At 55.9% G+C, this 27,645-nt stretch overlaps 2 protein-coding genes across 5 annotated transcripts; one reads left to right on the top strand and one right to left on the bottom strand.

Moving 5' to 3' along the window:
* The first annotated feature begins 95 nt into the window (after window positions 1-95).
* CHADL (chondroadherin like) lies at window positions 96-11,574 on the top strand. 3 transcript variants are annotated; one of them, XM_027107773.1, is made up of 5 exons: window positions 96-2,744; window positions 3,547-5,241; window positions 5,769-5,935; window positions 6,588-6,786; window positions 11,357-11,574. In XM_027107773.1, exons 2-5 carry the CDS (start codon window positions 3,577-3,579, stop codon window positions 11,381-11,383), a joined length of 2,058 nt encoding a protein of 685 aa, XP_026963574.1. In that variant the 5' UTR covers window positions 96-2,744; window positions 3,547-3,576; the 3' UTR covers window positions 11,384-11,574. The 3 variants fall into 3 exon arrangements, with proteins under 3 accessions (XP_026963574.1, XP_026963572.1, XP_026963573.1); XM_027107771.1 differs by lacking the exon at window positions 11,357-11,574 and having other exon boundaries at window positions 96-1,471; window positions 2,576-2,744; window positions 6,588-7,789; XM_027107772.1 differs by lacking the exons at window positions 96-2,744; window positions 11,357-11,574 and having other exon boundaries at window positions 3,172-5,241; window positions 6,588-7,789.
* On the bottom strand, window positions 9,067-27,309 carry L3MBTL2 (L3MBTL histone methyl-lysine binding protein 2). Of its 2 annotated transcripts, XM_027107769.1 has the most exons (17): window positions 27,199-27,275; window positions 24,766-25,000; window positions 23,157-23,290; window positions 21,775-21,898; window positions 20,884-20,963; window positions 19,217-19,334; window positions 18,682-18,816; window positions 18,309-18,397; window positions 15,486-15,717; window positions 15,054-15,130; window positions 14,763-14,867; window positions 13,989-14,136; window positions 13,505-13,587; window positions 12,965-13,199; window positions 12,406-12,471; window positions 11,430-11,546; window positions 9,067-10,990 (listed from the first exon to the last, which is right to left on the bottom strand). In XM_027107769.1, exons 1-17 carry the CDS (start codon window positions 27,220-27,222, stop codon window positions 10,878-10,880), a joined length of 2,115 nt encoding a protein of 704 aa, XP_026963570.1. In that variant the 5' UTR covers window positions 27,223-27,275; the 3' UTR covers window positions 9,067-10,877. The 2 variants fall into 2 exon arrangements, with proteins under 2 accessions (XP_026963570.1, XP_026963571.1); XM_027107770.1 differs by lacking the exons at window positions 18,309-18,397; window positions 18,682-18,816; window positions 19,217-19,334 and having other exon boundaries at window positions 27,199-27,309.
* Between the last annotated feature and the right edge of the window lie 336 nt (window positions 27,310-27,645).

The raw sequence follows: 27,645 nt of genomic DNA, 5'->3' as shown, positions 1-27,645 counted from the left end.
CTGTTGATAGAATTTGCTGAGCGAAATAAAGCACATGCAGAAGTCTGTGTGTGAGGACTTCCCTGGTGGTCCAGTGGTTAAGACTCCGCGTTCCCTGGTCAGGGAACTAGATCCCACATGCCGAAACTAGGACCCGGCGCAGCCAAATAAATGTTAATAAAAAGTCTGTGTGTGGTGTGACACTATTTCTTGTTTGTTTGTTGTTTTTAAAGCCAAAAAACAGTAATGAAAGCTGCATTTCCACCAGAAACACAGATCTAAAGTATCACAGGATCTGAAAAATCATAGCATACATAAAGGTTTTAAATGTTTGCTATGGTCTAGATGAACTATTTCATTTTTTTAAAAAATGCACATGTCCCCAGGAAGATAAGTATTTAGGTATTCTTTGCAACACTGTAATAACAAAATTGGACGCAACCCAAACGTCCACGATTAACGCATAAGTTGATACACTTATACAGTGGAATACTATACAAGTCAAAATGAATGAATATAACTAAGAAGAATCAATTTAGATAGTTCCCTGATGTTGAGTGAAAAAAAAACAGATTTACAGAATAATTTATGTACAGTGCTAAACGATGTATGTAAATGTATTATAAGCACAAACAGGGCAGAGTTAACTGTTCTTGAGCACCTACTATGTGCCAGGTGCCTACCTTAACCCCCAGAGCAACCCTATGAGCTAGTTACTGATACTCTGTCTTTTCACAGAGTAGGAAACTGAGGCTCGGTGAGGTGCAGCCCTGCCCAGGGACACAGCCGGAGGAAGCCTAGGTCTGGGACCCACTGGCCAGCCCCTTGAGGCCCCTCCCTGCTCGGCCGGTCCAGGGACTCGGGTCTCAGGCCTGGGCCAGGATTCTGAGCAAGAAGCCCTGCAACTTCAGCCGCTGCTCCTGCCATGCCCGCCCCTCACTCACCTCACAATGCCTCCCATTCAGCCCTGTCCCCGCTGCCAGGTCTGCGGGCTGGGAGGGGGGCTCCCGCTGGCGTCCAGGCAGGGACCGTTGCCAGCCTTCCCCTGTGCTGCATTTCCAGGCTGGACTGGCCGTGCGATCGGCATGGCGGGGTGAGTCTTTGGGCCCTGCGGTGGCAAGGTGGGTTAGAGAAGCTGAGTGCCTCCAGGCAAACCCCTGCCCCTCTCTGGGCCTCTCAGGGGCTGGGGGACAGGGGCTCTGGGATCTCCCGGGGCAGAGATTCTCCAAGGGTCTCTCCGAAATGGGTTCCGAGGAAGACGGTGAACGTGGCCGCTCCCAGGAGCTCCCCTGGGCTAGTCCTCCAGGAGCCTGTCTGAGCGCTAGGCAGGCCTGAGGCCTGGACGCTTGTCCCTCAGGGATCTGTCCCCACACCCCCGACCTGCCCTGAGCCTCAGCCTCACTACAGCTCTACAGGATGCCACCAGCCCCAAGGCCGGGCTGGACCCTGGGACCCCAAGGAAACTGAAAACCGCATGGTGACAGCCAACCCAGTGAGTGGAACACGGGAGGCTCAGGGTGGGAGTCAGCCCAGGGATCAGGAAGGGTTGCTCAGAGAGCTGAGGACAGAGGGAAAAGCTGGTGAGGCAGAGAGGAGGGAGCTGCTTTGCGTGCTGATGGTGGGGGAGCCCGGGGTGACACTGAAGGGTCTGAGCGGGTACCAGCTGGGGAATCAGGAGTCAGGATTTCCCAGCAAAGGCAGTGAGGAGAGGCTGGAGGGATTTCAGCCGGGGGTGTCAGGGCCCGTCTGTATCTTGGAAAGTTCCCTTTGGTTGGTGGTGAGCGGAAGTGGGGAAGCCAGGAGTGCCACCGTGGCGCGGCCCTCCCTGTGGAGAGGCAGGCGGTAGTTGTGAGGTAAAGGGGTCCAGCTGGGTATTGGGTAGACGGGGAGTGGATGGACAGACAGGAAAGTGGACAGACCTTGCCCAAAGCACAGCCCCAAGGCCATACCCGCAGTTCCCCCCATCCCAGGCCAGGCCAGCGGGGTGGCACTAAGATGAAGAGAGGACAACACATGAATAAACAAGAGAGAAGTCGGAGCCCCTTGCTTGCCTGTCAGAGTGGCTCTGACCAGCCATTAAGGCTCCTCAGGGCTTTCGGATCCCACGACACCTGGTCTCCCAAGTTGTGCCAGCCCTGGGTCCTCCCCTCCGGCTGCCAGGCTGTCTTCTCGAGGTGGGTGCCATTACGCTCCCTGCCACCACGGTGCTGATGCCACTTCCGTCTGAGGAACGGCTGATTCTCTCTCCACCGCCAACCTCACCCTGGGAGGACACAACTCCCCCTGGACCCGGGGGCTTCTGCACAGCCTGGGCACACCTCTGAACTGCATTCGGAAAGGCCTCACTGAGCCACTGGCAGACAATCAAAGGGACTTGCCAGGTTGCCTTTCTGAGCCTGTTTCCTCTGGTATAAAACAGGGATAACAATGCAATCTATGCTCTGGGGAGGGTTTGGAGGCTCAGGGTAATGACAGCTTCCCTGGGGCCAAAGGAGGAAGACATCTGAGGGGCTCTGGGACAAGAGCTGGGGCTCAGTGAGTGGACAGTGTGGGACCCTTGCTTCTGTGAACACCTGACCCTTCTTCTCTCTGCCAGGCCCCAGAGTGTCTCCGTGGTGCTGCTGCTTCCTCTGCTGCTGCCACTGGGGCCAACCTGGCATGCAGCTGCCCAGCGCTGCCCACAGACCTGCGTCTGCGACAATTCCAGGCGGCATGTGGCCTGCCGGCACCAGAACCTCACCGAGGTGCCGAATGCCATCCCTGAGGTCAGCAGGACAAGATGGGGTTGGGGGGGGGGACAGCAGGAGGAGCCCGGGCTGGCACCAGTGGATCTGCCATTGCCGGGCTGGGAGGCCTTGGCAAGTCACTTTTCCTCTCTGAGCCTCAGTCTTCACATCTGTAAAATGGGAATGATAATAACCAACAACAGGGAGACAGTCTATTTAAAATGCTATGCAGTGGGCTTCCCTGGTGGCGCAGTGGTTGAGAGTCCGCCTGCCGATGCACAGGACATGGGTTCGTGCCCCGGTCCGGGAGGATCCCACATGCCGTGGAGCGGCTAGGCCCGTGAGCCATGGCCGCTGAGCCTGCGTGTCCGGAGGCTGTGCTTCGCAACGGGAGAGGCCACAACAGTGAGAGGCCCTCATACCGCAAAACAAACAAAAACGAAACAAACCCCTCGTAAAATGCTATGCAATTGGAACAAGTTAGGTGACCTATATAGATACAGCATTGAGTTAATTACAGGCCCTGTGGCAGAGAACTGGGGATATACTGGACTAAGGTATGGTCTCTGTCCTATGGAGTCAAGAGCTAGAGGAAAAGAGTGAAAGTAAAGGGGCAGTGACAATTCAATGTGAAAAGTGCTAGACTAGGGGATACCCAGGCGGCTGGGGAGGAAGGCTTCCAGGAGGAGGTGTCAGGGAGCAGGATGAAGAGAATGAAGGAAACGTGAGGGGGAAGAGAGTGTTCCAGGTGAGGGAACAGCACGTGCAAAGGCCAGGGTAAGCAAGGGGCACAGGCCGTGGTCCTGGTGCTGCTCAGCCTCCCCTACCTCTCCCTGCTCAGCTGACCCAGCGGCTGGACCTCCAGGGCAACATGCTGAAGCTGATCCCCCCAGCTGCCTTCCGGGACCTGCCTTACCTGACACACCTGGACCTGCGGCACTGCCAGGTGGAGCTGGTGGCCGAGGGTGCCTTCCGAGGCCTGGGCCGCCTGCTCCTCCTCAACCTGGCCTCCAACCGCCTGAACGCGCTGCCCCAGGAGGCGCTGGACGGGCTAGGCTCGCTGCGGCGGCTGGAGCTGGAGGGGAACCTGCTGGAGGAGCTGCGGCCGGGGACGTTCGGGGCGCTGGGCGCGCTGGCCACGCTGAATCTGGCCCACAACGCCCTCGTCTACCTGCCCGCCATGGCCTTCCAGGGGCTGGTGCGCGCCCGCTGGCTGCAGCTGTCCCACAACGCGCTCAGCGTGCTGGCCCCCGAGGCCCTGGCCGGCCTGCCCGCCCTGCGCCGCCTCAGCCTGCACCACAATGAGCTGCAGTCCCTGCCCGGAGCGACCTTGTCCCAGGCCCGCGGCCTGGCCCGCCTCGAGCTGGGCCACAACCCCTTCACCTACACGGGCGAGGAGGACGGGCTGGTGCTGCCCGGCCTGCGGGAGTTGAGGCTGGACCACGGGGCCCTGCAGGCCCTGGACCCCAGGGCCTTTGCCCACTGCCCCCGCCTGCACACCCTGGACCTCCGTGGGAACCAGCTGGATGCCCTGCAGCCGCTGCAGGGCCCGGGTCAGCTGCGCCGGCTGCGGCTGCAGGGGAACCCACTGCGGTGCGACTGCCGGGCTCGGCCCCTGCTCCAGTGGTTGGCGCGTGCGCGCGTGCGCTCGGACGGCGCGTGCGGGGAGCCGCGGCGCCTGCGCGGTGAGGCCCTGGACGCCCTGCGGCCCTCGGACCTGCGCTGCCCCGGAGCCGGGGCGGAGGAGGAAGAGGAGGAGGTGGCGGCCGCGCGGCCCCGTGTCCCTGACGGCACCTCCAAGGAGAAGGCTGGGGCGGCCAGGCCCTGCCCTCGCGCCTGCGTGTGCGCCCCTGAGTCCCGGCACAGCAGCTGTGAGGACCGCGGCCTGCAGGTCGTGCCCCGCGGCTTCCCCAACGACACCCAGCTCCTGGACCTGAGGCAGAACCACTTCCCCTTGGTGCCCCGAGAGGCCTTCCCGGGCCTGGGCCAGCTGGTGTCGCTGCACCTGCAGCACTGCGGCATCACAGAGCTGGAAGCAGGCGCCCTGGCGGGGCTGGGCAGCCTGCTCTACCTCTACCTCTCGGACAACTCGCTCTCCAGCCTCAGCGCTACCTCCCTCGAAGGGGCGCCCTGCCTGGGCTACCTGTACCTGGAGCGCAACCGCTTCCTGCAGGTGCCAGGGGCCGCCCTGCGCGCCCTGCCCAGCCTCTTCTCCCTGCACTTGCAGGAAAACGCTCTGGACCGCCTGGCACTGGGGGACCTGGCAGGCATGCGGGCCTTGCGCTGGCTCTACCTGAGTGGGAACCGCATCACCCAAGTGTCCCCCGGGGCACTGGGCCCCGCTCAGGAGCTGGAGAAGCTGCACCTGGACAGGAACCAGCTGCGAGAGGTGCCCACTGCGGCCCTGGAGGGGCTGCCTGCCCTCCTGGAGCTGCAGCTCTCGGGGAACCCGCTCAGGGCCCTGCAAGATGGGGCCTTCTGGCCCGTGGGCCGCTCGCTGCAACACCTTTTCCTGAACAGCAGTGGCCTGGAGCAGGTGGGCACAGGGGGAACAGGGGTGAGGGGAGGCAGCACGAGGGTCTACACAGCTTGCGTTCACTCAACCAACACTGCCACCCCTGCAGTGCCAGGCCCGAGGCTGGGCGTGGGGTCCCTGAGATGAGCCCGACCCTGCGCCTGCCCCAGGGAGCTCAGGTGTGGGCCACAGACCAGGAGGAACGCTGTGCCACACGGAGGGGCTTGGCAGGGAGGGCACTGCCGAGGCCTGGAGGAGGGCGGAACGTGGATCCGTGGGGTTACCTACTGTTACACACTTTGTGGGCAGAGCTTTGCCAATATGCGGGGGTCCAGGCATAGCAGAAAGAACCATGGACTGGGGGTCTGTGTGACTTGCAAAGGGCACGTGCTTTGGCAAAACCTGGGTTTCCACCCCAGCACTGCCCTTCCTGCCCATCTTGGGCTCTCGACTCCCCTTCTTCACGGGGAGCATGAGGCTCCCTCCCAGGCCTGGGGGTGGGACAGGCCTGGCAGGAGCTCACACCAGGGCCTGGCGCCTTCTTGCAGATTTCTCCGGGGGCCTTCTTGGGCCTGGGGCCTCGGCTCCAGAGCCTACATCTGCAAAAGAATCAGCTGCAGGCCCTGCCCGCCCTGCCTGGTCTCAGCCAGCTTGAGCTCATCGACCTCAGTGGCAATCCCTTCCACTGTGACTGCCAGCTGCTCCCACTTCACAGGTAAGCACCCCCAACTGAATGCCCCAGCTGGGGACCCAGCAGCTGCTCTCAGTCAAGCCCTGGTGCCATCTGAGCACCTCTGGCGGGCGAGGATCCTTCCAGGGCCAGCTACCCTTCCTGGGGGAGCCAGACATCCACGGGGCTTGGGTGGGCTTCTCTGAGCCCCTGTTCCCTCATCTATAAAGTGGGAATGAAATCTGCCCAGCCTAGTGGGGTGGGACCTAGTAAATGTGTGAGAGCACTTTACGTCACTGCCTAAGAAAGCAACAAGAACCGTGGAGTCTGGTGACCTGGGCTCAAATCCACCTCTGTGACTGACCATCTACCTGTGAGCCATGTGGCCTCTCTGTGCTGGCCCCTCATCTGGAAAGGGGATGATAGCGATTGCATCCACCTCCTGGTGGCGGTCGTAAGAATTACATTAAATTAGATAGCTTATCTAGATTGAACAGCGTCTGGGTCTTCAGCCCTCTGGAACTGTTTATTACTGGCCCCCTGTTACAGGGAGGGGATTGAAGGTTGAAATGACTTGCTCAGGGTCACATAATTGGTGAGTGGCCGAGTCCCACTGCCCCCGCATCACTGAGGACCTCTTCGCTCTCCTCAGGAAAGCTCAGCACAGTGGCTTCCCCGAACCCCCTTTTCTCCTCAGGTGGCTCACTGGGCTGAACCTGCACGTGGGGGCCACCTGTGCCGCCCCTCCCAGTGCCCGTGGCCAGAGTGTGAAGGCTGCAGCTGCTGTCTTTGAAGCCTGCCCGGGCTGGGCTGCCGGGAAGGCCAAGCGGACGCCGGCCCCCAGGCCTAGTGCCCAGAGGACCCCCATGAAGGGAAGATGGCAGGGAGCGAACAAGGTTGGTTGGGGGCAGGTGCAGGGAGGCCTCGCTGGGTGGGTCAGGTTTTAAAGCCCCTGGGGTAGCAGGGATCTGACTTGTCTTGGTCCCAATTTCGTGAGGTTCTAGATCTGGGTAATGACCCTGTTGCTTCCGTTAAAAAATGTCTATCCCCCTCTCCTTACCTCCTCCACCTCTGGGCTAAGCCCAGAGTGGGTTTGTAAGGAAATGACTGTTTCATCCCACGGGACAATGGCCTTTCCGATTAAGCTGCAGCATCCCAGGACCCTGGGTATCCATGAGAACCCCACAGTGACTGTTACTGCTGGATTGCCATTGATTCAGCCTGTCCCCACCTGATCTCGGGGGCCTCGCTCATCCCTGGGGCGGGAAGAGCAGGAGTGCAGGTGTGTGGTTGGTACCACGGGTCGGACTCCATCACCCCCTTGACGTTACGTTTGCTGTCCGGACAAACCCATTCACACTGGAACGCTCAGTTGTAGCAAAATCTCGCAGCTCATCAGAGAAGAGTGCGCAGGACATGGGCACCCCTCCACGTGGCGACCCGTGCTGGGTGGTGAGGGGATGTAGGGGAGGCAGACCTTAGAGGAAAGCCGTGACCAGAACAGGGTGGGCTCTGGGAAGGAGGGGAGAGGGCTCTGCCTGCTTCTGGACCTGCAGCTTGAAGAGTTGGGGCACCTAGGGACCATCAGATGGTGTTTGTATCAGTTCCCTAGGGCTGCAGTACCACAAACTACCACAAGCTGGGTGGCTCAGAACCACAGAAATGTATTGTCTCACTGATGTGGAGGTTAGAAGCCTGGAATCAGAGTGCTGGCGGGGCTGTGCTGCCTCTGAGGCCTCGAGGGGAGGGTCCTTCCGTGCCCCGTCCAGCCTCCGCGGGCCCCAGGCGTTCCTTGGCTGTGCCAACACAAGCCCCGTCCCTGCCTCCACCGTCACACGACGTCTTTCCGTGTCTCTGCACATCGTCTTCCTGCTGGATGTGTCCAAATTCCCCCTTTTTGTGAGGACACGAGTCATTAGATCAGGGCCCACCCTAATGACCTCATTGTAACTGGATCACCTCTGTGAAGACCCTATTTCGAAATAAGGCCTTATTCTGAGGTGTATCTTTTTCGTGGGGACTTAATTCAACCCGAAACTGTTCTTTGTGGAGGTCGGCTGGGCGTGAGGAAGAACCCCTAAAAAGACCCCAGGCTGAGGGTGAGCATTCGGCCTTAGAAGCGAGCCCTGGAGCCAGGGTCAGTGACGGCGGCCATGCTCGGCGAACACTCGGGCGGCGCTTTCTGCCGGGAGTCGTGATGAACGGCACCAGCGTGGATGCTGAGCTCGACTCGGGAGCAGCAGCCCCGACGGGTTCACCTCAAGGTGTGGACTCTCATTAAAAGACCCCCACGCCAATCCCACATTTTGTAGCTGCGACAGGAATGGGGCCTCGCGGGCCACCCTATCCAACCACCCTTTCTGACACGGAGATACGCCACCAGCAGGCTTTTTGTTTTTACTTTGTTGAAAGTGGCAGCTTCCTCCCGGGAATACCAAGGCATCGAAGAAGGATAAGGGCCCTGAGCCCTGGCAGGGTGTTCTGGGCTGGGGGACTTGCCTGGCCGAAAGCACCTGGCAGACGAGCCTGGGCTTGCTCCCACTGCTGTCATTTAACAGTTGTCAAGCCACCAAGTTACTGAACTTTAACGAGTCCTCTGTCTCTTATGCGTAAAATGAGTCAGCGTGTCCTCACGGGATTACTGTGAAGATGAAGCGAGCCGTGTGAACGCCTGTACACTAGTGCCTGTCATGTGGGGCTATCACAAATGGTAGTGCCCTTGCTTCCCGTCCCTCAAGCAGAGCTGAGGATCCAGATGGGGGTGATAGTAAAGGAAGGTGTTTGCACGTGGCCTAATCTGCACCAGGGAGCTGCTGCAGGCTGTCAAGCAGTGGGAGCAGGGAGTGGAAGTGGCTCTGTTCTTGAGGATATTTCCCAGCCATCAGGTGGCCCCGCTGCTGTGAGACTTCAAGACCTGGTTCCATCCAAGGGCAATTGAGGAACAAGGTTCATTCTGTGCCTTGAGCTATTATGTCCCAGAGGTCAACACTTCCATCTGTAACAAATTAACCTCTAGGTCCCAGCAACACGTTATGTACACTTTGTCACATACTTGGGCTTTCTGGAACCTGTGGTTTTGGGAGGGGAATGGCTGAAACATAAGGAGAATATAGCATGTTGTTGCTATGGAGACGGGGAGCTCCGGAGATGACAGATGACACTTGTGTTCTGCACTCTTCATGTGTGAACTCACCCAATTTTCATAACTGACACCGTCGGGTGGCATATCAGAACGCACTCTAGCTCTAAGAACAGAACACTGACAAATTGGACTTCAGCAAAAAAGAGATTCAATTGTCTCATGCAAGTTAAGTACGGGAGGCCAGTGCAGGGCCGCAACGGCAGCTCATCGTGCCCTCCAGCTCTGCCTGTGGTGCTCACGGCACATGTAGATTTCACTTCTCCATTCAGGAAGAAGCAACCGAAGGCCAAAATACCATACAAGTCCTGTTTTCCTAGAAGCTCTTCAGTCAGAACTGGATCCATTAACAGCAAGAGCATCAGGGACGATGAATTATTCTCAGCTGAGCAGTTTACCCTCAACAAAGGCAGAGCTGAAGTGCACACACATGCCACCTTCCTCCCCTGGGAGCTGATGCCACTGACTGACCCATCACCACTCAAGTCTGGTGTGTGTGAGATGGGGGTGGGGTCAGGCATGGTCCCTCTTTCCTGGGACCTGCCCCGTCCTTGGTCATCACTGTGTTCCACACACACCTAGTAATGTTTTGGGGAACTCAGGCTGCAAGAGGGTGCTTTCTGGGCCTGGTTTCTATACCATGTGGGCCTGCAGGGTGTCTTTAGAAAAGGAGAAAGGATCAAGTTCTCTTTGAATTGACAGGAAATCAGCTCCCCTTGGGCTGGTCACCCCATCTCTGGGATGACACCCAACAGCTGGGTCCTGAGCACATCCACGGTCAGCACCCCATCTGGCAAGCACCTGACAGTCCAGGAAGCCAGATACCCGCCCGGCACAGCTGCAGCCCTTAAAGGGGTGACACAGGGACCCACCCTGCCGTGCCGTCACTACCCAAACATGTAGAAGGAAAGAAAAGGGCTGAGGACAGCACCTGCCATCACCTTAGGTTCCAGGAAGAGAGTCTCTTGAAGAGAGGATGGATCAGAGGGAGGAGACAGTTTCAAAGGAGACTAACTGGGGAAAAAAAAGCAGCTGAAATTTGGGCAGATGCTAGATGAACTTCTAGAAGGTACTTTAGAGAGAAGGAGATTCAAAACATGTTACAGAGTTAAGGACACGAACAGTGAGGAAAACGAGCCAGGAAGTGTGTCCCTTCCTCCAGGAGCTCCTCCAGGGCCACCTCAGCCAGCAGGGCTGACCACCCAACTCTGTCGCAGCCCTGTGACTTTCTGGCAGGGCCAGACCCGTCCCTGGTTAACAGGAGAATGAAAAGGACAGGTCCTAGCCCCCCTGGGCTCCAGAGCGGGTTAAGTTCAATGCTGGTGGCAGCCTCCCTCTCAGGGGACGTGTGTGCTCGAACACACATACACACACACAGACACACACATGCTGACTGTGCTCGTACACACACACACACACACGCATGCTGGGTGTGCTCATACACACACACACACACACACAGAGGCGCGCTGAGCTCACCCCCGCCACCAACCAACTTGTCCTCCAGTGTGCGGTCCCTCACCCCTGGCAGTTGAGGGACACGGTGGGTGTGGATGGAGGCTGGTAAGGAAGAGCTTCGGGAACTCCAGCTGGAGAGGGAGCTGCTCACAGGCGAGTCTGTGGGTCTCAGCAGCCCTAGTCACGCCGGCCTTGCCCAGGAGGGGGCAGAGGCGACAGGGCGGGTCCGGGAGACCCTGGGTGTTCGTTCGCTGCCCAGCGCCCACAGCACCAGGCGGCATTCACGCAGAAAGGCTCAGTCTCCAGAGGAAAGTGGGGTGGAGGGGTGCTGGCAGTCGAGGCGCCCTGGGCTGGCTGCCAGCTGGGCGGCTGGGCAGCAACGAGGAAGTCTCAGTTGTCTGTCTCCTGTTTGATGTTCTCGATGGGAACGGGCAGCTCTGGACTTGGGGCCTTGTCAGGCGTGGCCACGTCGAGATGCTCTTCCTTTACACGCACAGTAATGACTGAGGAGGAAGAGAGGTGGGGGACAGGGAGAAGAGAGTGTGCCTGTAACTCCGGGAAGGGCGTGGCCTCAGGATCTGGGGAAGAAATCAGGCTTCCTACAGACAGGCCCTCAGGACATGGCAAGGGGAGCCCCTTCCCCCTCTGTGGGGGCAGGCAGCACAGAAGGCCTAGGGTCCTGTCACCCCAGCCGGGCAGGCTGCCCACCCTGCCAAGCACATGAGGTGGAGAGGGCCATGCGAGACGCTCGGCTCCATTCAGAGCTGGGGGTGGGTGTCTGGGAAGCCCTCCAGGCCCAGTGGTCTGAGAAGGGTTGCTTGGTGCCCAGAAACTTCCCTTCAAACTTGACTCTACTCTTCTGTGCCCAGGTGGGGAAGGAGGGGGTCGGCCTCTGAGCACCGGAGCCGCCCCCAACCTCGACCCCGCGTGGGAGGCTCTTACTTTCATCAGGAACGGGCTCCGACGAGATCTTCTCTGCCGCCTGCAGGTCGTCCTCCAGCAGGGGCTTCTTGGACCCCTGTCTGAGGGGCCGGGTCTTGGTTGGTGGTATTCTTTTTCCTTTGAATAAACACAGAATTAAATCCGGGGTAGGGATGCATCCACGTGGCGCACGCAGGCTGGGTCTTGCCCAGTGGTCAGGCAGCACAGCAGAGGGGAAAGCGCCAGTTTGGGAGGACAGAGGACCCAACTCTGACCTCAGCCCCCAGGGCTGTGTGCCTGCGGCTCAGAGGCTGCCGCCAGCAAGGGACTGACACCCACCTCCCCCCACTCGCCGCCATGGTTAAGCTTCCCTTTTCGGATCCTCGCTTTCTTCATGTCTGAAGTGTGATTCCCAGCCCTACATTTTGAACGGCACAGGGTCCTGCCGCTTGGTCGCCTCCACACCCTCACAGCATCTTAATCCTGCCTCGGGACCACACTGTTTCCTCCCTGTTCCCTTCAGGACATCCTCTCCTCTGCATGATACCACGTCAGGAAGCCCACCTCACTGCACTGGCCTGCAGCTCAGCTTGGGGCCTGCTGAGAATGGGCCTGTCTGTGGAGAGGTCCCCAAGATCAGTGGCCGCCCTTCCTCCCACTCCCTGGGGGTCATGAGGGAACAACGACAGCCTCAGGGAGCAGCTTCCACCCATTTCCTTTCGTACCTTTTACTTTCAAGCATGGCCTCTACACATGGCCTCCCTACACCCCAAATAGTCTCTTGTCTCTTTTCCTCGGTATCCTGACCATTGCCAGAGATGGAAGACTTACGCTCTGGGTCCCTGAAGACACAGGGTGATTGATGGCTGGGCCCGTGGGGCAAGGGGTGAAGGAGAGGGCGGGACCATGAAGAGCACGACTTAGGTGGCGACACCCCACCTCCACTCCCAGGGACACAGGCTCAGCTGATCCCAGGTAGCTTTAGAGCATCACTTACTTTTCTTCCCAAACTGTTTCTTTTTCTTCTTCGTGGCCTCTTTGGCTTTCAGAGGTGTGGTGGGCTCTGTTGTTGAAAGTATGGAGAAGAGGTGAGGAGAGAGTTCTGAGAGGACACAGGCTGTAGGCACACCCCAAGATGCCTGTCCGCCCCTCACCGGCCTCCCTGACACAGGGGACGCCCCCAGAAGGAAAGCCAGAGCTGGGCAATGAGAACGGGGAGGGGGCTGCAGAGAGGGACTGGACAACAGCTGTCCCTTCTTCCCACCCTCATCACCAGGGCTCTCGGAGGGACCTAGGGAGTTTACCTGGGTGCACAAGGGCACGAGCATATGACAGAGTGGGCAAGGTCAAGGAAGGAGCTCTGCAGGCCAGAGGGAGAGGGAGACAGAGAAGTCAGGACAGGGAGGGAGACAAGGGCCACTCTTTTCTTAGAAGTGGTCCAGGAGATTCTCGATCTCATGCCAAAGAACGAGGTGGGCGTGGGGCGGGGGCGTGGTTGGCAGGAAGGAAGAAGAAGAGGAAAGTCAAGAGCCCCTTAGGGCTGTGAGAGCCCAGACCTGTGGCCACGGGCGGCTGGAGCTGGTAGCCGGTGAGCTCACACCAGCCGACGGGGTAGATGTCCGGGGACTCACAGTCTACCCACTGGTCATACTCGCTGTCCCAGCCATCAAAGTGGATGCTGAGGAGACGGTGCACCACCCGCTTCACAGTGGCCACACAGATGAGCCGGGGCTCCATGAGGTCCACGGCCTCCAGCTTCATGCCCACCTTGAAACCATGGTTGGGGCAGTCCTGGGAGGGGGAACAAAGGCAATGACCAAGCCAGCCGGGGCCCTGCCCCAGTGGGGCACACCTGGGGGAGGGAGCAGGGCTGAGCATGCCTGCGGGGGGAGGTTCCTCTGACCAGTGATCCCACTGCATTTTGTTCCCAGGCACTGGCCCTTTTGGGAAAGGGACCAGCTGAACTGTTCGGCATAGCGCCCAGGTCAGAGCTTGGGACTTCTCCCCTGAAGGGGCGGACCTCAGTAGCAAAGACTCAAGAAAAGAACAGGGCTGGGATTGCCGCTGCGGGCGGTGGGCAGGACTGGCCTCCTCACCGTGTTGAAGAGCCTTGACGGAGCTGCTTTCGCCTTGGTCTTCTCCAAGTAGGTCTCCCAGCTGAAAGTGTGAGCCTCATACCCTGTAGGAGTGGGAAGTGTAGGTGAGGAGGGGGGAAGGGAAGCGGGAGGGAGTCCCGGAAGGTCTCCCAGCGCCAAAGGGGCGCCTGCAGCTCAGTCAGGACCCCCCCGGAGTCTCCCCAGCAGCCTTCTTCCCTCCTCCCCAGGCTGGTACCTGCTCTAGGACCATGGTCCTGTTGCACAAGTTGTTCACTGACCAAAGGGACAAGTGGGAGCTCTGCTCACCGAGCCACATACCAGCCATGGGGCCGAGCCAGCCCAGAGTATGGGCTAGTGGTGACCCTGGGTAGCTCTGTCACCTCTCCAATCCACTCACAGACTTCAAACTCCAGGGGTCTGGCTTGGCCAGGAATTGGGGCCAGTGGCCCCACCCTGCTCCTCCCAACTGTAAGGCTCGTCTTGCCTTTTGGGGGTGTGAGCTCAATGTCATTCTTCTGGCAGAAGGTGGCTGGGAAGATGGCGTGGGAAGAGGCATGATAACAGAACCAGTCTGAGCCATCTGTGGAGGGCCCCCCGTCCACACAGATCATCAGGTAGCCATCCAGGAGGACCTAGCAGGTGGAGGGGAGGAGGGCAGACAGAACATGGTATCCTGAACTGCACCCCCATCCCAGGGTGAGGTGATACAATGGGGATGCAAGGTGGATGGATCCAACCAGAGCTGGTTCTCAGCCTTCCCCGAGCTGCTTCAGAGCACTCAGCACTGGTGTACCCCACACTCGTGAGATCATTTAGCCTCCTCACTAGACAGCAGATGCTGTGCCAGCAGGAACTGCATCTGTCTTCTTGTCAGTGTGTTCTCAGTGAACACACGGGCCCAGCCTGGAGATCTGCTGGATGGATAAATCGGCAAAACCCCCTGGAGGGCCGAAGGGTGGCTGTTGGCTCTTCAGGCTGCAGCAGTAACAGAGGTTTGCAGTGAAGTCAGCCCGGCTATGGCTTGGCTAGGTCAGCACTCAAAGGAGGTGGCATGTGGCAGCAGGGAAGCCTACACCTGACCCAGGACAGGCTCAGGCCAGGTGTTCAGTAAGCACCTGTCCAACGCACCTCTGACCCCGACACGAAAGCAGATTCTGACCCTGACACGAAAGCAGGTAGCCCAGGAGCAGCGAGAACTGGGAAGCTCTGCCACCTCCATGCCCGCAGAAAGCCATACTGGAGGCTCCCCCAGGCTCACCTTGCAGATGGTTGCCACGCAGATGTTGCCCAGATTCAGGGGGTCAATGGCTTCCAGTTTCATCCCCTCCTCAAACCAACCGCCTTCCGTGTAGACAGCTCGAACCTTAAAGGAACGGGGCACTTGGGGAATCTCCGGGCTGGCCCAGGGAAGGTGGGAAAGCAGGCCTCATCTGCCATCGGCCTGGGAAGGAAGTGGGGAGGGAAAGGGACATCCCAGGGAAGAGCTGGGGTCCGCAGGCCTGGAGTGGACCTGTGGCCAAGGGGACAGTGCCCAAGGGCTGTGCCTCACCTTCTTGAACAGATAAGGAACAGCATCACAGTAGATCTTCCGGAAAGTGGGATGGTGGGCCATGTCGCTGCGCCTCTCTTTTAGGGAAATGGCAGAGGGAGGAAGGGAGAAAAGGAAGGTGAAGCTGCTAACAGGGCCATCTCCACGCCTCCCCCAGAAATGTGCCCCCTAGACCAGAAGGTCTCTGTAGGAACTATTCAGCCCTTAGGACCCAGACTCTTCCCACATCACATGGAAAGGATGTGGCCTGTAGCCTCTAGTTTCAAACCAGTTTTTAACACTTCAACCTGAGCATCCTCAGTCAAGGCACTCAACCTCTCGGGATACTTGGTCAAGTCCTGCCATCCGCATGGTAGAGATGATCGCCTCTACCGTGCAGCATGGTTGTGGGGTGTAGAGATGTGCCCTCGCTGGCCAGGGACTTCTGCTAACCTGACAGCTTGATGCCATGGCCGACACGCCTTGACCAACCCACTGGGTGGATCAGGGGGCTCCACATGTGGCACCAGAAGTCATCATCGCTGTCGCCATCCTCGTAGAGAAGCCGTAGGCGACCCCCGATTACCGTGTCCACCACAGCCATGCGGGTCCGTGACACCTGGGACTTGTCCACCACCTCCAGCCGCATGCCCTGCCGAAAGGGGTACTTCATGCTCTCCACCATCTGCAATGACATCAGGACACAGGCCTGCTGGGGTCATGTGGACCCTCCCACCCACCTTCCTGTTCTGTCCCTTAAGAGTAATCAGAGGATGGGGAAGGTGGAGTGGAAGCACCGCACACACTGCGTCAGGAAGCAGGTAGATGAGCCCTCCTGTCCCGCCAGGTTCAACCCTGGCTCTCAAGTCCCTGGGATGATACTGATGATATGATTTTTACATAAGTGAGTACATAATTTTTACATAATGCCAGTAAGTCATCATGATGGGTATTACAGAACGCTTTTCAGACTAAGGAAACAGGTGCCCCAGAGAGGTCACGTGACTTACCCAGAGTCACACGGGCTCGTGAGTGGCAGAGCTGGGCCGCAGATCTGGCTCTGGTGTCCAGCTTTGTGCTCTTTCAGGGATCTGCACTCTGACCACACGGGCACCCCGCTCCCCTCTACCTGCTGGCCCCCACTGACGGCACACACAAGCCTCACGTTTAGGGAACTGAGTGCCCCTCGCCTCCATACATCTAATTTCAGCTCCAGCCCCTCTGCGCTGCAGCTCTGAACGGCTCTCATAGCACCTCAGTAGTGATGCCTGCCCCTCTGACGCAGCAAAGGACAGTGACCAAGATGTCCACAAGCTGCTCTAGAGCCCTGGTGGCGGGGCCTGGGTGAGGAGACGGGAGATTCTTTGTCTGCTGTGACTTTGGTGCTGTCCTGCCGGGGGTAGAGGATGGTTACGTAAGCTCTGTAGGGCTTTTCCAGTACCAGGGCACTGCGGGCTCAGGGAGAAGCATCCCAGTCTCCACGTGACGGGGGGCTGAGCAGTGCTATTCCAAATCCCACCAGGAGGGGGAGCGGCCCAAGGGTCACAAAGCAGCCACCAGGACACAGATGTTTCACCCTCAGCTCAAGGGCTGGAATATACCAGGCCCATTTAGCAGAGGGAGAGACACAGGGCGAGAACTGGGCTGGGGTCCCTCTGGGCCGCCTCCCCGCCGCTGGCCTTTCCTGACAAGCTCCTTTCCTCTGTGCCCACTGGTGCAGCCCACGACCCGACAACGCTTTATTGCCCTCCTTTGTTTAAGGTCACACGCTGGAACTCAAGGTCTGTAAAGGCAGAAGCTAGGTTTGAGTCATTTCTATTGTACATTCTCAGCTCCAAGCACAGAACTAGGCACGGAGATGCGGGCCTGGATTACCATATAGGGATTGGATTTGGACTTGAGCTCCCTCCACAGACCCACCCCTCCTATCCTCTCCACCCCCCAATCTTCAGAGGCAGCTGCTTTTGCACGCATGCCCTGCAGGGACTGGGCACGTGACAGCTAGTGTGTGCTTGCTGACTGTTCACGCAGAGCCCTGCTCTGCCACCCAGAATCAAGCTCTTTTTAATTTAAGCAGAGATGAGGCCATCTTGACACTCCTGGTGGCCTGCACACAGCCACCTGCCTCATCCTAACACTAGGGCCAGCTCATCTTCAGTCGCCAACCCTGTCCACTGTGCAAGGTACTATGGGAAATATAGGAGAAAAAGCTTGCAGTTTTGTGGAAAAGACTATGATAATTAACAAAATATAGAGAGATGAAGAGCAAATGAGCACTACCCAGTACGTTCAAAGAAGGGAAAAACTGTTTTTGAGGTGCTTGGAACCATTACTCATTGAAGACCAGCTAAGGCCCACGGCGCCAATGTTCTCACCAGGCATCCAGGGCCTTGGGTGAGATGGCCCCAACTACCCTCCCATCTGATTTTCCACCGCTGGCTTCCATGCCCGCCCACATCCTACCCATCAAGGTACAATTCAAATGCCATCTTCTCCACAAAGCCTCCCTCAATACCTGCTCGTCCTGAGGCTACAAGGCCAGTTCAACCACATGTCACGGTGGTACCTGCCCTGCATCCCCTTGGCTCACTGCTGTGATGCTTACCCAAGCAACATGAGAACAACACGTGTGGGCATCCGGGTCAGGGGCCCCAGAGACCCTAGATGTGGCCCAGGCACCTATGTGAGCGAGCCGCACAACAGCAGGCCTGGCACACAAAGGGGGAAGAGACTAAGTCTTCACTGCATATCCTTGTGATCCCTTTGAATTTTTACCATGTGTATGATTTTTTATGTTAAAGAACTAAATTTTTTAAAATTCAATGCCACACAGATGATTTTGAGGCACATCTCTGGTACAAAATCAAGGCTATTTTATAATTCTTCATGGGTGTGACTTCATTTCCTCTGCCAGAATGGACGGTCCCAGATGGCAGGGTGCACATTCTCCGTATTTCCAGTGCCTTGTATACAACAAGTACTTAATAAAATCTATCGAATGAACGCTCCTGAAAATGCTATGAGCAAAGGTAAGGATCTAGGAGAAGAAATGGCAGACAAAGCAACATGATCAATGCGTCTGAGCAGGGAGGAGGCTATTAGGCTGGGAAGGCAGACGACACCCACCATCCATCCTTAGGAAATCTGGAGCCGCTAAGATTGCTAAGCAAGGGAGTCTTAGAAAAAATACTCCAGTGAATAGCACAAAGGACAGATCAAACGGGACAGGGGCAGGAAGGAGATCAGTTAGGAGACCCACAGGGCTCACTGCCAGACCTTGATATGGAAATCCACGGGAAGCGTCCTGGAGCCCACCAACCGTTTCATGAGGTAGCCCTTCCAATCGGTGAACTTGGCATGGATGGCTGCAGAGACAGAGCAGAACCCTGAGTACAGACTGACAACACTCCCACTGATGGGGCACCAAAGCTGCCCCAGAGAGCAGCAGAGGGGCCTAAATAACTTATTTCTGCCTTTTCAGGCCAGCAATCACCATCTTATAAAACTGGACTCCCCCAACTTGGACCTGCCACAGGGCCTCTGGGACAAGGCAGGACAGGAAGCAAGGAGGCAGGTGGGCCCTGTTCTGGTCTAACTGCTCCCAAGGGCCCCGCAGGAACCAGGACAGTGAACGTTCTCATCGACTCACTCCGCGGGGGCACCAGGATCTTGCTGTTGATGGCGCACCAGCCGATGGGGTGGACATCCACAGTCCCCAGGTTGCACCAGAAGTCATGGCTGGCGTCGTTTTCAAAGCCTTCATACCGGAGCAGCACCCGGTACCCTGAGAAGGAGGAGGGAGCGGTGTGCTCTTAGGCCTTCGCTCTTCTCCAGCCTAAACAGGACTTGTGCTGCCTACTTCAAGAACTCCTTCCACAACAGCCAGAGTAAAAACAAACCCATGCCACGTACTCGGAAAGCAGTACAGCACAGGAGGGAGAATAATTTTCTATAGCCTGATCAACCCTGGAATGAACTTAAAAGATGGGAGTTTCCAAACTCGCCAAACCCTGTGGTCCCCTCTAAGGTAGGCAAGATAAAAGAACAGCAAGAAGGGAGGCAAAAACTCCAGCAGGCGGGTTTTTGTGTTTGTTTTATGAAGCTGATTTCTGCTCCACCACTGCCGGTCTATCTGGAGATGTCACTGCCCAGCCCGACCCTGCCTCGGCCGGAGGAACACCCACCTGCCGCCTGGATGACCGAGGCGATCCAGTACACACGGCTGGGGAGCACAGCATCGCTGTTGAGCACCTCCACCTTCATCCCCTTCATCACATCTTCCCACTGGTCATAGAGTGGGACCTGTAAGGGGGACAGTGAGCCACCTGGGCTGGCAGAGGAGAGCAGCTGGCTGAGGGGCCTCGCGAGAGTCTGCGTCCTTCCTCCTTCGCCCCTCAGCATTGCCCCTCACTCCTTGTGTGTGGAAGGCCAGGCCGGGGACCAGAGATGAAGAGACGGGCAAGACGTGGTGGTGGGGCTGGGCAGAGACCCAGAGTCAGATGGTCCTGGGTGCTAAGCTCTCCAGGGCCGCTCCTGGCTGCTATCCTCGCGGGCACACCATGGCTGCGCCAGCCTGCGTGACAGTCACGACGCCTAGCAGTTTCTCACCCTCACCACGTGCCAGGCGCCATTCTCGGCACAAATAGCACCTCTTCCAGTCATCACTCCACCTGGGCCGTTAGGACCACGACCCCTGCTCTCGCAGCTGTCGCCAGGCTGGCTCTCACAGAGCCGGCTGCCCACCCACCGCTCTGGCACATCCTTTCTCCATCTCTCCTCCTCCTGTTAACATGCCCCCGACAGCACTGGACTGCTTGGGGCTGCCTCCCCAGTATCTAATCCTTACTTTGCTGCCAGTGGCACTTTGGTTCTCCTTTAGGGAGATTCTCCTTTTTTCCTTCTCAGCCCTGGTTTCAGCCAATCAGTGTATCCCATTCCATCTCCCTGGCCGGAGGGACTGGGTTCATCACAGAACCCAGAAACAGTTATACTGCTCAGGCACGTTCAGGTGGGCTTTTTACAGAGCATATCGAGGCAGATATATTAGTGCAAGTATGATGCAACTCCCCGCAATGAAATGCCTGAACTGCTAGAGAATTCAGGAAATAAAGAGCTCCCCCCACTGGGAAAGACGTGCACCTTCACTAGGAACCAGACAGGAGAGGAGGAGTTAAGCTGCACCGAGTGCCAACCTCTTCCTGATCAGCACCTCCCCAGAGTTAAGTAGCAGCTCAGAAATTAGAGGCTAGGAAGTGGGTTTAAAGAGGCCTCCTCCTGGATTTCCCGGGTTTAGGAAATTGGCTTGAAAGACAAGAGAGCTCCCTCGGTTTCTCTCTGCGCCTGCAGGAGACCACCGCTCAGGCCTGCCTGCTAAGTTCTTCGGCTCCAAGCCCAGCCCTCCAGGTCTCAGCCTTTGCTGTTTCTCAGTGACAGGGAATCGGGGAGCCTTTAGAAGAAGGGGCTCCAGGAGGCATCCACATTGGCCTCCCAGGAACCAAGGGGCCCAGGGCAGTTCACAGCACCAAGCTTTCAACGGGAAAGCACTAAAAATGGGGGAAAAGGAGAAAGGGATTCTCAAAGTTTGCTTCTGGATATCAAAGCACAAAGTGCCATTATGTAAATAAGCGAAGTGGGGAACCTCCGAGGGGCTAGAAGCTCGCATTGAGGGTCTGTGGGAGGACTTTCTGAAAAAGTGGACAGAAAGGTAGGCTGGAGGGAGCGGCAGAGCTGGGCTTCGAGCACCCAGACCTCACCCTGTTCTCTCCCGGTGCCGACGTTGCGAGGCAGGTGGGTGAGATGGTGGCAGCACTCAGGACCCTGCCCGCCCTCCCCTCATCCCCAGGGCACTCACGTGTTTAAAGCAGCTGACAGGAGCAGCCTTGTAACTGTGATCCTTCAGGAACTTCCCCCAGTCGAAACCCAAGACCAGCGCTGCGGGGCAAAGATGGAGAGGGTTAAAGGGTCGAAGCTGGGAGCTCCGGCAGCAGCCATTCCAGGACCCCGGGCCGGAGGGGCGGGGGCAGCAGGTCCCCTCCTCACCCCATACCTGCCCCAGCAGCGGCCATCAGGACGGCGGAGGGCCTTATCCAAAGGCTGCCAGACTCTCAGGAGTAGAGGAAACACTCAGAGGGAAATATGTCTGGTCTTCCTTCCCCAGAGAAAGACGGAAATTCAAAGACCCTTGGGCTTAAATTCCTCAGACCGCCCCCAACCTCTCATTGGCCACAGCCAATCTAAATGATGGGAGGTGCACACACCTAGGCCCCTCCAACCCTTGAGCCTGGGGGCTCAATATCGGTCAGAAACTCAGACCATCTAGCGCAGACGGTCAGAAACTCAGACCATCTAGCGCAGTCGCTTCATGCCTACATTTGCTCAGAAATAGCTACACGAGCTCAGAAAGAAAGGTTCCTCCCTTATCCCATCACCCTTTTTCAAACAAGATCTGGGTCTCCACTGCCCCAGGGAAACAGAAGCCAGAGAGCTAAGGCAATGCAAAACAAAAGCAGCTAATCCTCGGCTTTTAAATTATCAAGAGTAGGGGTCTTGGCAATTTAAGAGTGATTGAGGGATCTTCTGGGGTAATTTCACAATTACCAGGTGAGGAAGATACAATCCGAAGCCAGCCCGGGCCGGCACTTTCTAGCTGGCCACCTCTTCCAACCCTCGCTCCCTGGGAGGCCACCCCCGTCCTGGCACTGCACCCAACCTGCTTCCTGAGCACCGGTCCCTGCAGTCTTACCGTCCTGCCCTGTTGGTGTCCCATCTGCGAGTTGTCCTGTCCCTTGGGAATGGAGGAAGGCTCCAATTTTGGCAGACCAGGCAGCTTTGTGCAGGACTTTGGCCTTCTTGGTAGGTGGTTTTCCCTGGAGGGAGGAGAGGGTGTGTAGCCTAAAGGCTAAGAACAAGGCTCTGGATTTGGACAGGTTTAAATCAGGCATCAGTCCAGTTAACGCTTTGGGACTTCAGTTTCTTCATTTGTAAATCAAGATGATAACAATGATAATGCTTAGCTCAGAGGGGAGTTGCAAGGATGGGGGTTGCCCACACTTAGCTATTGTTCAACTGGAGAGGGGGGGTGGGGATTGGCAGAGCCACACGCAGGGAGGGGCACTTTTACTATCTTTTAAGCCCCGCCTCTGCCAGGAACCTCTTTTTGTTGTCGTCAACTCTCAGCCATCTCCTTCCTTTGGTGCTCCTACAAATTTACAGCAGAGAATGGGCTTCAAAGGGCTCGTGAACTGAACCATGGACTCGCTCTAGAACATACATGAATGTTCTAGAGAGAGTCCATAGCTTATCGGGTGCTCAAAGGCATCGTCCCCCAAAGTGAAAGGCCAATGATCTGGTCTGTAATTTGTAACTTAAGTACTGATCAGAAAGGCCCAGAGAATTTATTAAAGAGATCGGTGAGATGGAAATGTGGATTGAGGGAGTTCCCTGGCAGTCTAGTGGTTAGGGTTGGGCGCTTTCACTGGTTCAATCTCTGGTTGGGGAACTGAGATCTTGCAAGCTGTGAGGCGTGGCCAAAATTTTTTTTTTAATTTGGGTTTAAATTCCAGAGACCTGGGTCCAAACCCTGGTTCTTCAATTTTATTTGTGTACCTCTAAGTAAGTTAGTAAAAATTTTTGAGCCCTTAAAATCGGAATCTTTAAAAATTCATTTTTTAGGGATCACTGGTTGGACTGAGCGTGCCAAGCCCATAGCAAGTATCCCCAAACTACAGTTATAAACAATACCATTATTAGCTCACTGAGAAGGACTTTTCTATGCCTTGACTAAAATCTGCAAAATGAGGGACATAATAGTAACTGTCTCACAAAGAGAGAGATAGTGTATGAGGCACTAAGCAGAAGAGCGGGCACTGCGACCCTCACGCTTCACAGGACAATCACCTCGGGAGCTCGTTAAAGACCCTGTGTCCAGGCTACACTCAGCCCCAATTAAATCAGAATCTTTGCGAGTAAGACCCAAGCATCAATATTTTTTAAGGTTTGCAGGTGACCCCAACGTGCAGTCAAGTTTGAGAACCGGTGCTGTGAAAACACAAGGCCAGTCTGCTGATTGTTCCTGTCTCAGCGCCCACGGCCCCAGGAAGGGTCTTCCAAGTGATGGCCTCTCACCTGTAATCTAGCCAAGATACTGGCTTTCTTGGAGTTGGAGGAGTAGCTCCTAGAACAGGAGACGCTGCAGAACCTCTTGGTCTTGGAGAAGAAGGCTTCCCTCGTACCCACGATACCACACATCTCACAGACAGCTGGGAAGAGAACTTAGCACATGACTCCCTTGATCGTCACTCCAAATCAAACAAAATGATGGGCCCTTCAAAACCTGGGGCACTGCAGTAATCAGGTGAGTCCCAGGCCCCCTAAGGCTGACAGAACTGGAATAGAAGGTTTGGGTGCGTACACCTAAAGCTCCTTAGCACCCCTTGGCTATATGTGTCAATGGTGGGGCTAAGGAAAATCCATGAGGATGACTGGGGAAACAGGTGAGTGTTGGAAAGTTTGCAAAGAGGAAAATGAGAAGAAAAAACGTACCCATATCATTTAACTTCCGTGGGCCTATTTTCTTCTCATCTATAAAGAGACTGAACTAGATCAATGTTTCATCCCTGATATCACATCAGAGTCACTTGAGGAGCGTTTAAAAATGCCCAAGCCTGGGCTTCCCTGGTGGCGCAGTGGTTGACAGTCCGCTTGCCGATGCAGGGGACACGGGTTCGTGCCCTGGTCGGGAGGATCCCACATGCCGCGGAGCGGCTGGGCCCATGGGCCATGGCCGCTGCGCCTGCGCGTCCGGAGCCTGTGCTCCGCAACGGCAGAGGCCCGCATACCGCAAAAAAAAAAAAAAAAAAATGCCCAAGCCTGATTCTAATTAACTGGTCTGTGGTGGGACACAGGCATCTGTGGTTCGTTCAGAGTTCCCCAGGTGATTCTAATGTGCAGCCAGGAGATAGCACCCCTGGACTGGATGGTCTCTAATAGTTCGTTCCAGTTCTAAAGTTCTAAGATTCTAAGAGAATGGTTAGAAGAAGACAGAAGGGAGAAAGATAAAAGAAAGGGGAGAAAGGAAGAGAAGACAGGATGAATGGAAAGGAAACAAGTGGCAAAGAGTATTAGATTCTCCTCTCCTAAAGAGTAAAGGGACCAGGGGACAGAAATGTCATCACAGACCATCTAGCCTCCCCATTGTCACAGGCGGTCCCCACACTGGAGGCCCTGACACAGCGGTCCAGGAGCTGTGTAAGCATCACACCTCTGAAGCCAACTGTCTTCCAGATGATTCATAGGGATTCTCATCTGCCCACCCCTACCCTAACCCTCTAACCGGAGGTCACTTTATTCTGTATTTTCCCCCCTCTCACTTCCAACCCACAAGCTATTTCTTGTCCCTTCCCAGATAGTAACCAGATCACTTTAGGTGTCCTATATTCTCAATATCTAGAGAACAGGACAATCGCAAAAGCAGCACCATGTTAATGACTGGCATCTAATATGTGCTGAATAAATACTAATTATAAGAAAGAAGGAAATCACAATTTGAAATCAGACTGCAGCAGAGGAAATGACCCTTGGGGATACTTGGGGTGCCTCTGCTCTCTCCTAGGGCCTTAGACATCAGATCAAAGGGCCCTTCACACCTGGACAGCTCTGCCCACCTGGCCTATATCCCCCTCTTCCTCCACAGCCCCTGAAACCTCCCCCTCTTCAGGGGACACTCTGAAGGCACCTGGCTCAGAACCACTGCCATCCACAGAGCGGGGAGTCCCAGGGCTAAGCAAATGCAAGGGGGAGGTGGGCAGCTCCCCTGCTTCCCGATCCTCATTTTCTGCTTCACTTGACTCCTCGAGGTAGGAGCTGCTCTCACTGCCCGCACTGCTGTTATAACTCCGGAAACTGTCGTAGCCACCAAAGAGCTCCAAGTCATCATCTTCCTCTTCCTCCTCCATTGGTTCTGAAGTCTCCTAGTGACACAAAAGCAGGCAGAAGGAATTATGGTTGGCTTAGTGTATGGGAAGGGAAGCTGCAGATCTGCTATCAACTCCCTTTCCAGTTCTTGGTCAAGTCAACACTTTTGGGCCAAGTGACAGGCAGAATCAAATACTCCTTTTGCAAACACCTGGATCATTACTCTTGTTTATACATTTCTCAACTGCAAATCAAAAGAATACCTTAGGGGCTTCCCTGGCGGTACAGTGGTTAAGAATCCACCTGCCAATGAAGGGGACATGGGTTCGAGCCCTAGTCCAGGAAGATCCCACATGCCGCACAGCAACTAAGCCCGTGCACCACAACTACTGGGCCTGCGCTCTAGAGCCCACAAGCCACAACTACTGAAGCCTGTGCGCCTAGAGCCCGTGCTCCGCAATAAGAGAAGCCGCCACAATGAGAAGCCTGGGCACCACAATGAAGAGTAGCCCCCACTCGCCGCAACTAGAGAAAGCCAGCGCTCAGCAGTGAAGACCCAATGAAGCCAAAAATAAAAAAAAAAGAATAACTTAGCAAGACAGAAAACATGTATTAGGAATTCACCAAGGTCCCTCTGTGGATTTATAAGTGATGACATTTTACCATAATTCAAACAGAATACACTGATGTGAAAATATCCTAAGCAAAGTGCCTCATGAAGACTTTCTGGGGAAGATGTATTTTAGAAACTCATTCTTCCCCCTTCAGCATATGTACACCAAAGTAATTTCAACTCAAAAACAACGTAAGTCAGACAAAAGTTAATTTGGGGCCCAGACTGCCCTAAAGAGGATTTCGGAGGCTAATGACACGCTGGCTATAGCACTGTGGTACATACAATAGCTTTGGACTCAGCTGTGATCCTAACTAGCTGTGCGTCCTTGGGCAGGTCATTTAACCTCTCTGGGTCTCAATTTTCTCATCTATAAAACAAGAAAAATACTTGGCTCCAGGAGGTGGAATGTAAATGAGATACTGTACATAAATCTACCTGGCATGTTGCAGAAAAGGTGTGAAGAATTTGGGCTCTAGGCCAGGGCTCCAACACCCTCCCCACTGCCTACTAGTTACTACCATCCCCACCGTATGACCTGCAGCAGGTCAATCTCAATGCCTCAATTTCCGCACCTGTAAATGAGGACCATTCCACCTATTACATAGGCTTTGGGGGAGAAGGAAGGGTTAATACGGGCAAGGCACTCAGAGCAGTGAGTTGCACACAGCATGTGCTCAATAAATGTTGGCGATTATTACTGGTTAAAAGCATGGGCTCTCAAACCAGGTACACCTGAGTTTGAATCCAGGATCTTCCACTGATTACCTGTGTGATTTTGTGCAAGATATTTAACCTTACTGCTCCTGGTTTCTCCATCAGTACAATGGAGATAATAACAAGCCCTCTAGAGGACTGCTGACATGCAAAGCCTAGTTCCATTTCCAGCAGTGAGTGACAGCTTTAAAACTGTGAGCTGTCATTCTTACTCTCCACTGTATGATTCTTTTCCTTTACCCTTATAGAGTTTTTGAGCGATTCCACTTTACATTTACAAACTACACATGCAAATGTGCTAGAAAGGAAATTCAAATATAAGGTGACCAGAAGCCAAATGATTAAAGGATGCGTGGGTTACAGGTGGTGGTAGAGTGGAAAAAGCAAACCTGGTAGAGTTTTGGAACTTGACGGACTTAGTGCCCATCTCCTTCACTTTACAGTCCTGTGACCCTCCTGGGGAGTCGCACCACCCCACCAGGCCTCAGCTACCTGAACCACAAAAACGAGACACTGGGCTGTTGAGTATACTGGGAGACAATGCATGTGAACGCTCCGGACACGGAGGGTTTATTAAACTTTAATCATCCCTTACTTCCCACCAGGATGTGACAGGCCTCATAGTCCCTAAAGGACACCACCATGAGACAAGGAGGAGGAGGAAGATTCAGGAGCTCTCAGATTCTGAACCCAATTCCCCTTCCCCAGGCCAGGGAGGCTGTTCCTCCCTCAACTACTCGGCCCCAGCAGAACCGGAGCAAAAAGCAACGCCAATCGCCTCGGGCCCTGCTCAGCCTAACTACCTGTTTATCCATCCTTCCACCCTCCACCCTCCAGGCGTCGCTCAAAGGCCTAAAGAAGGGCCCACCGAGCAGGGCTCTCGGGGTTCCCTTTCCCAGTCACGAGAATTCCTCTCCCTCTCACCTCGACGCCCCGGGGCTTCTCCATGAGACCTAACAGTTTCTTCAACCGTCACCAGGTGCGGGAAGCCATATTGGCCTCGCTGCTCTCCGCGAGCGCACTCATTGGCCGCCTCCCAGAGCCCCGGGCCAATCACGCTGCAGGAAAGAGGTAAAGCCGGTTCGGCGCTCCCCTGTGCCCCTCCTCCCCGGGAGAGGGGGAAGCCGCGGACCTTATGGGACTTGTAGTTCCCCCTTGGGTGCGCTTGAAGTGGGGGCGTTGCTATAGCGACGTGAAAATTCCCCCGGCCCTAGAGCTGCGGCGGCTCGCGCGGACTGTTCTCGTTTCTCCACGCCAACCTCTTGCTATCACTCCAACTCCATTCTTCATTAACGTTATTGAATACCTAAGATAGGTACTGTCCAGGCGCCAGGAATAACCTCGGACTCTTCCTGATCAGAAATTTAAGGT

This window comes from Aethalodelphis obliquidens, unplaced genomic scaffold (genome assembly GCF_003676395.1).
Source record: "Aethalodelphis obliquidens isolate GAN/ISIS:26980383/991018 unplaced genomic scaffold, ASM367639v1 scaffold8, whole genome shotgun sequence".
NCBI lineage: Eukaryota > Metazoa > Chordata > Mammalia > Artiodactyla > Delphinidae > Aethalodelphis > Aethalodelphis obliquidens.
Note: the sequence above shows the minus strand (reverse complement) of the source record. Positions and strands in the feature narration are given on the sequence as shown.

Excerpts from the sequence above, each read along its gene's own strand:
- L3MBTL2 (XM_027107769.1), bottom strand. The coding sequence starts at position 27,222 with ATGGAGAAGCCCCGGGGCGTCGAG. Across the intron at positions 15,131-15,485 it reads CCATGGCATCAAGCTGTCAG|AGAGGCGCAGCGACATGGCC; the intron begins GTTAGCAGAAGT and ends TTTCCCTAAAAG. Across the intron at positions 14,137-14,762 it reads GCGTGGCAACCATCTGCAAG|GTCCTCCTGGATGGCTACCT; the intron begins GTGAGCCTGGGG and ends TCCACCTGCTAG.
- CHADL (XM_027107771.1), top strand. The coding sequence starts at position 3,577 with ATGCTGAAGCTGATCCCCCCAGCTGCCTTCCGGGACCTGCCTTACCTG. Across the intron at positions 5,242-5,768 it reads ACAGCAGTGGCCTGGAGCAG|ATTTCTCCGGGGGCCTTCTT; the intron begins GTGGGCACAGGG and ends GCCTTCTTGCAG. Across the intron at positions 5,936-6,587 it reads CAGCTGCTCCCACTTCACAG|GTGGCTCACTGGGCTGAACC; the intron begins GTAAGCACCCCC and ends TTTTCTCCTCAG.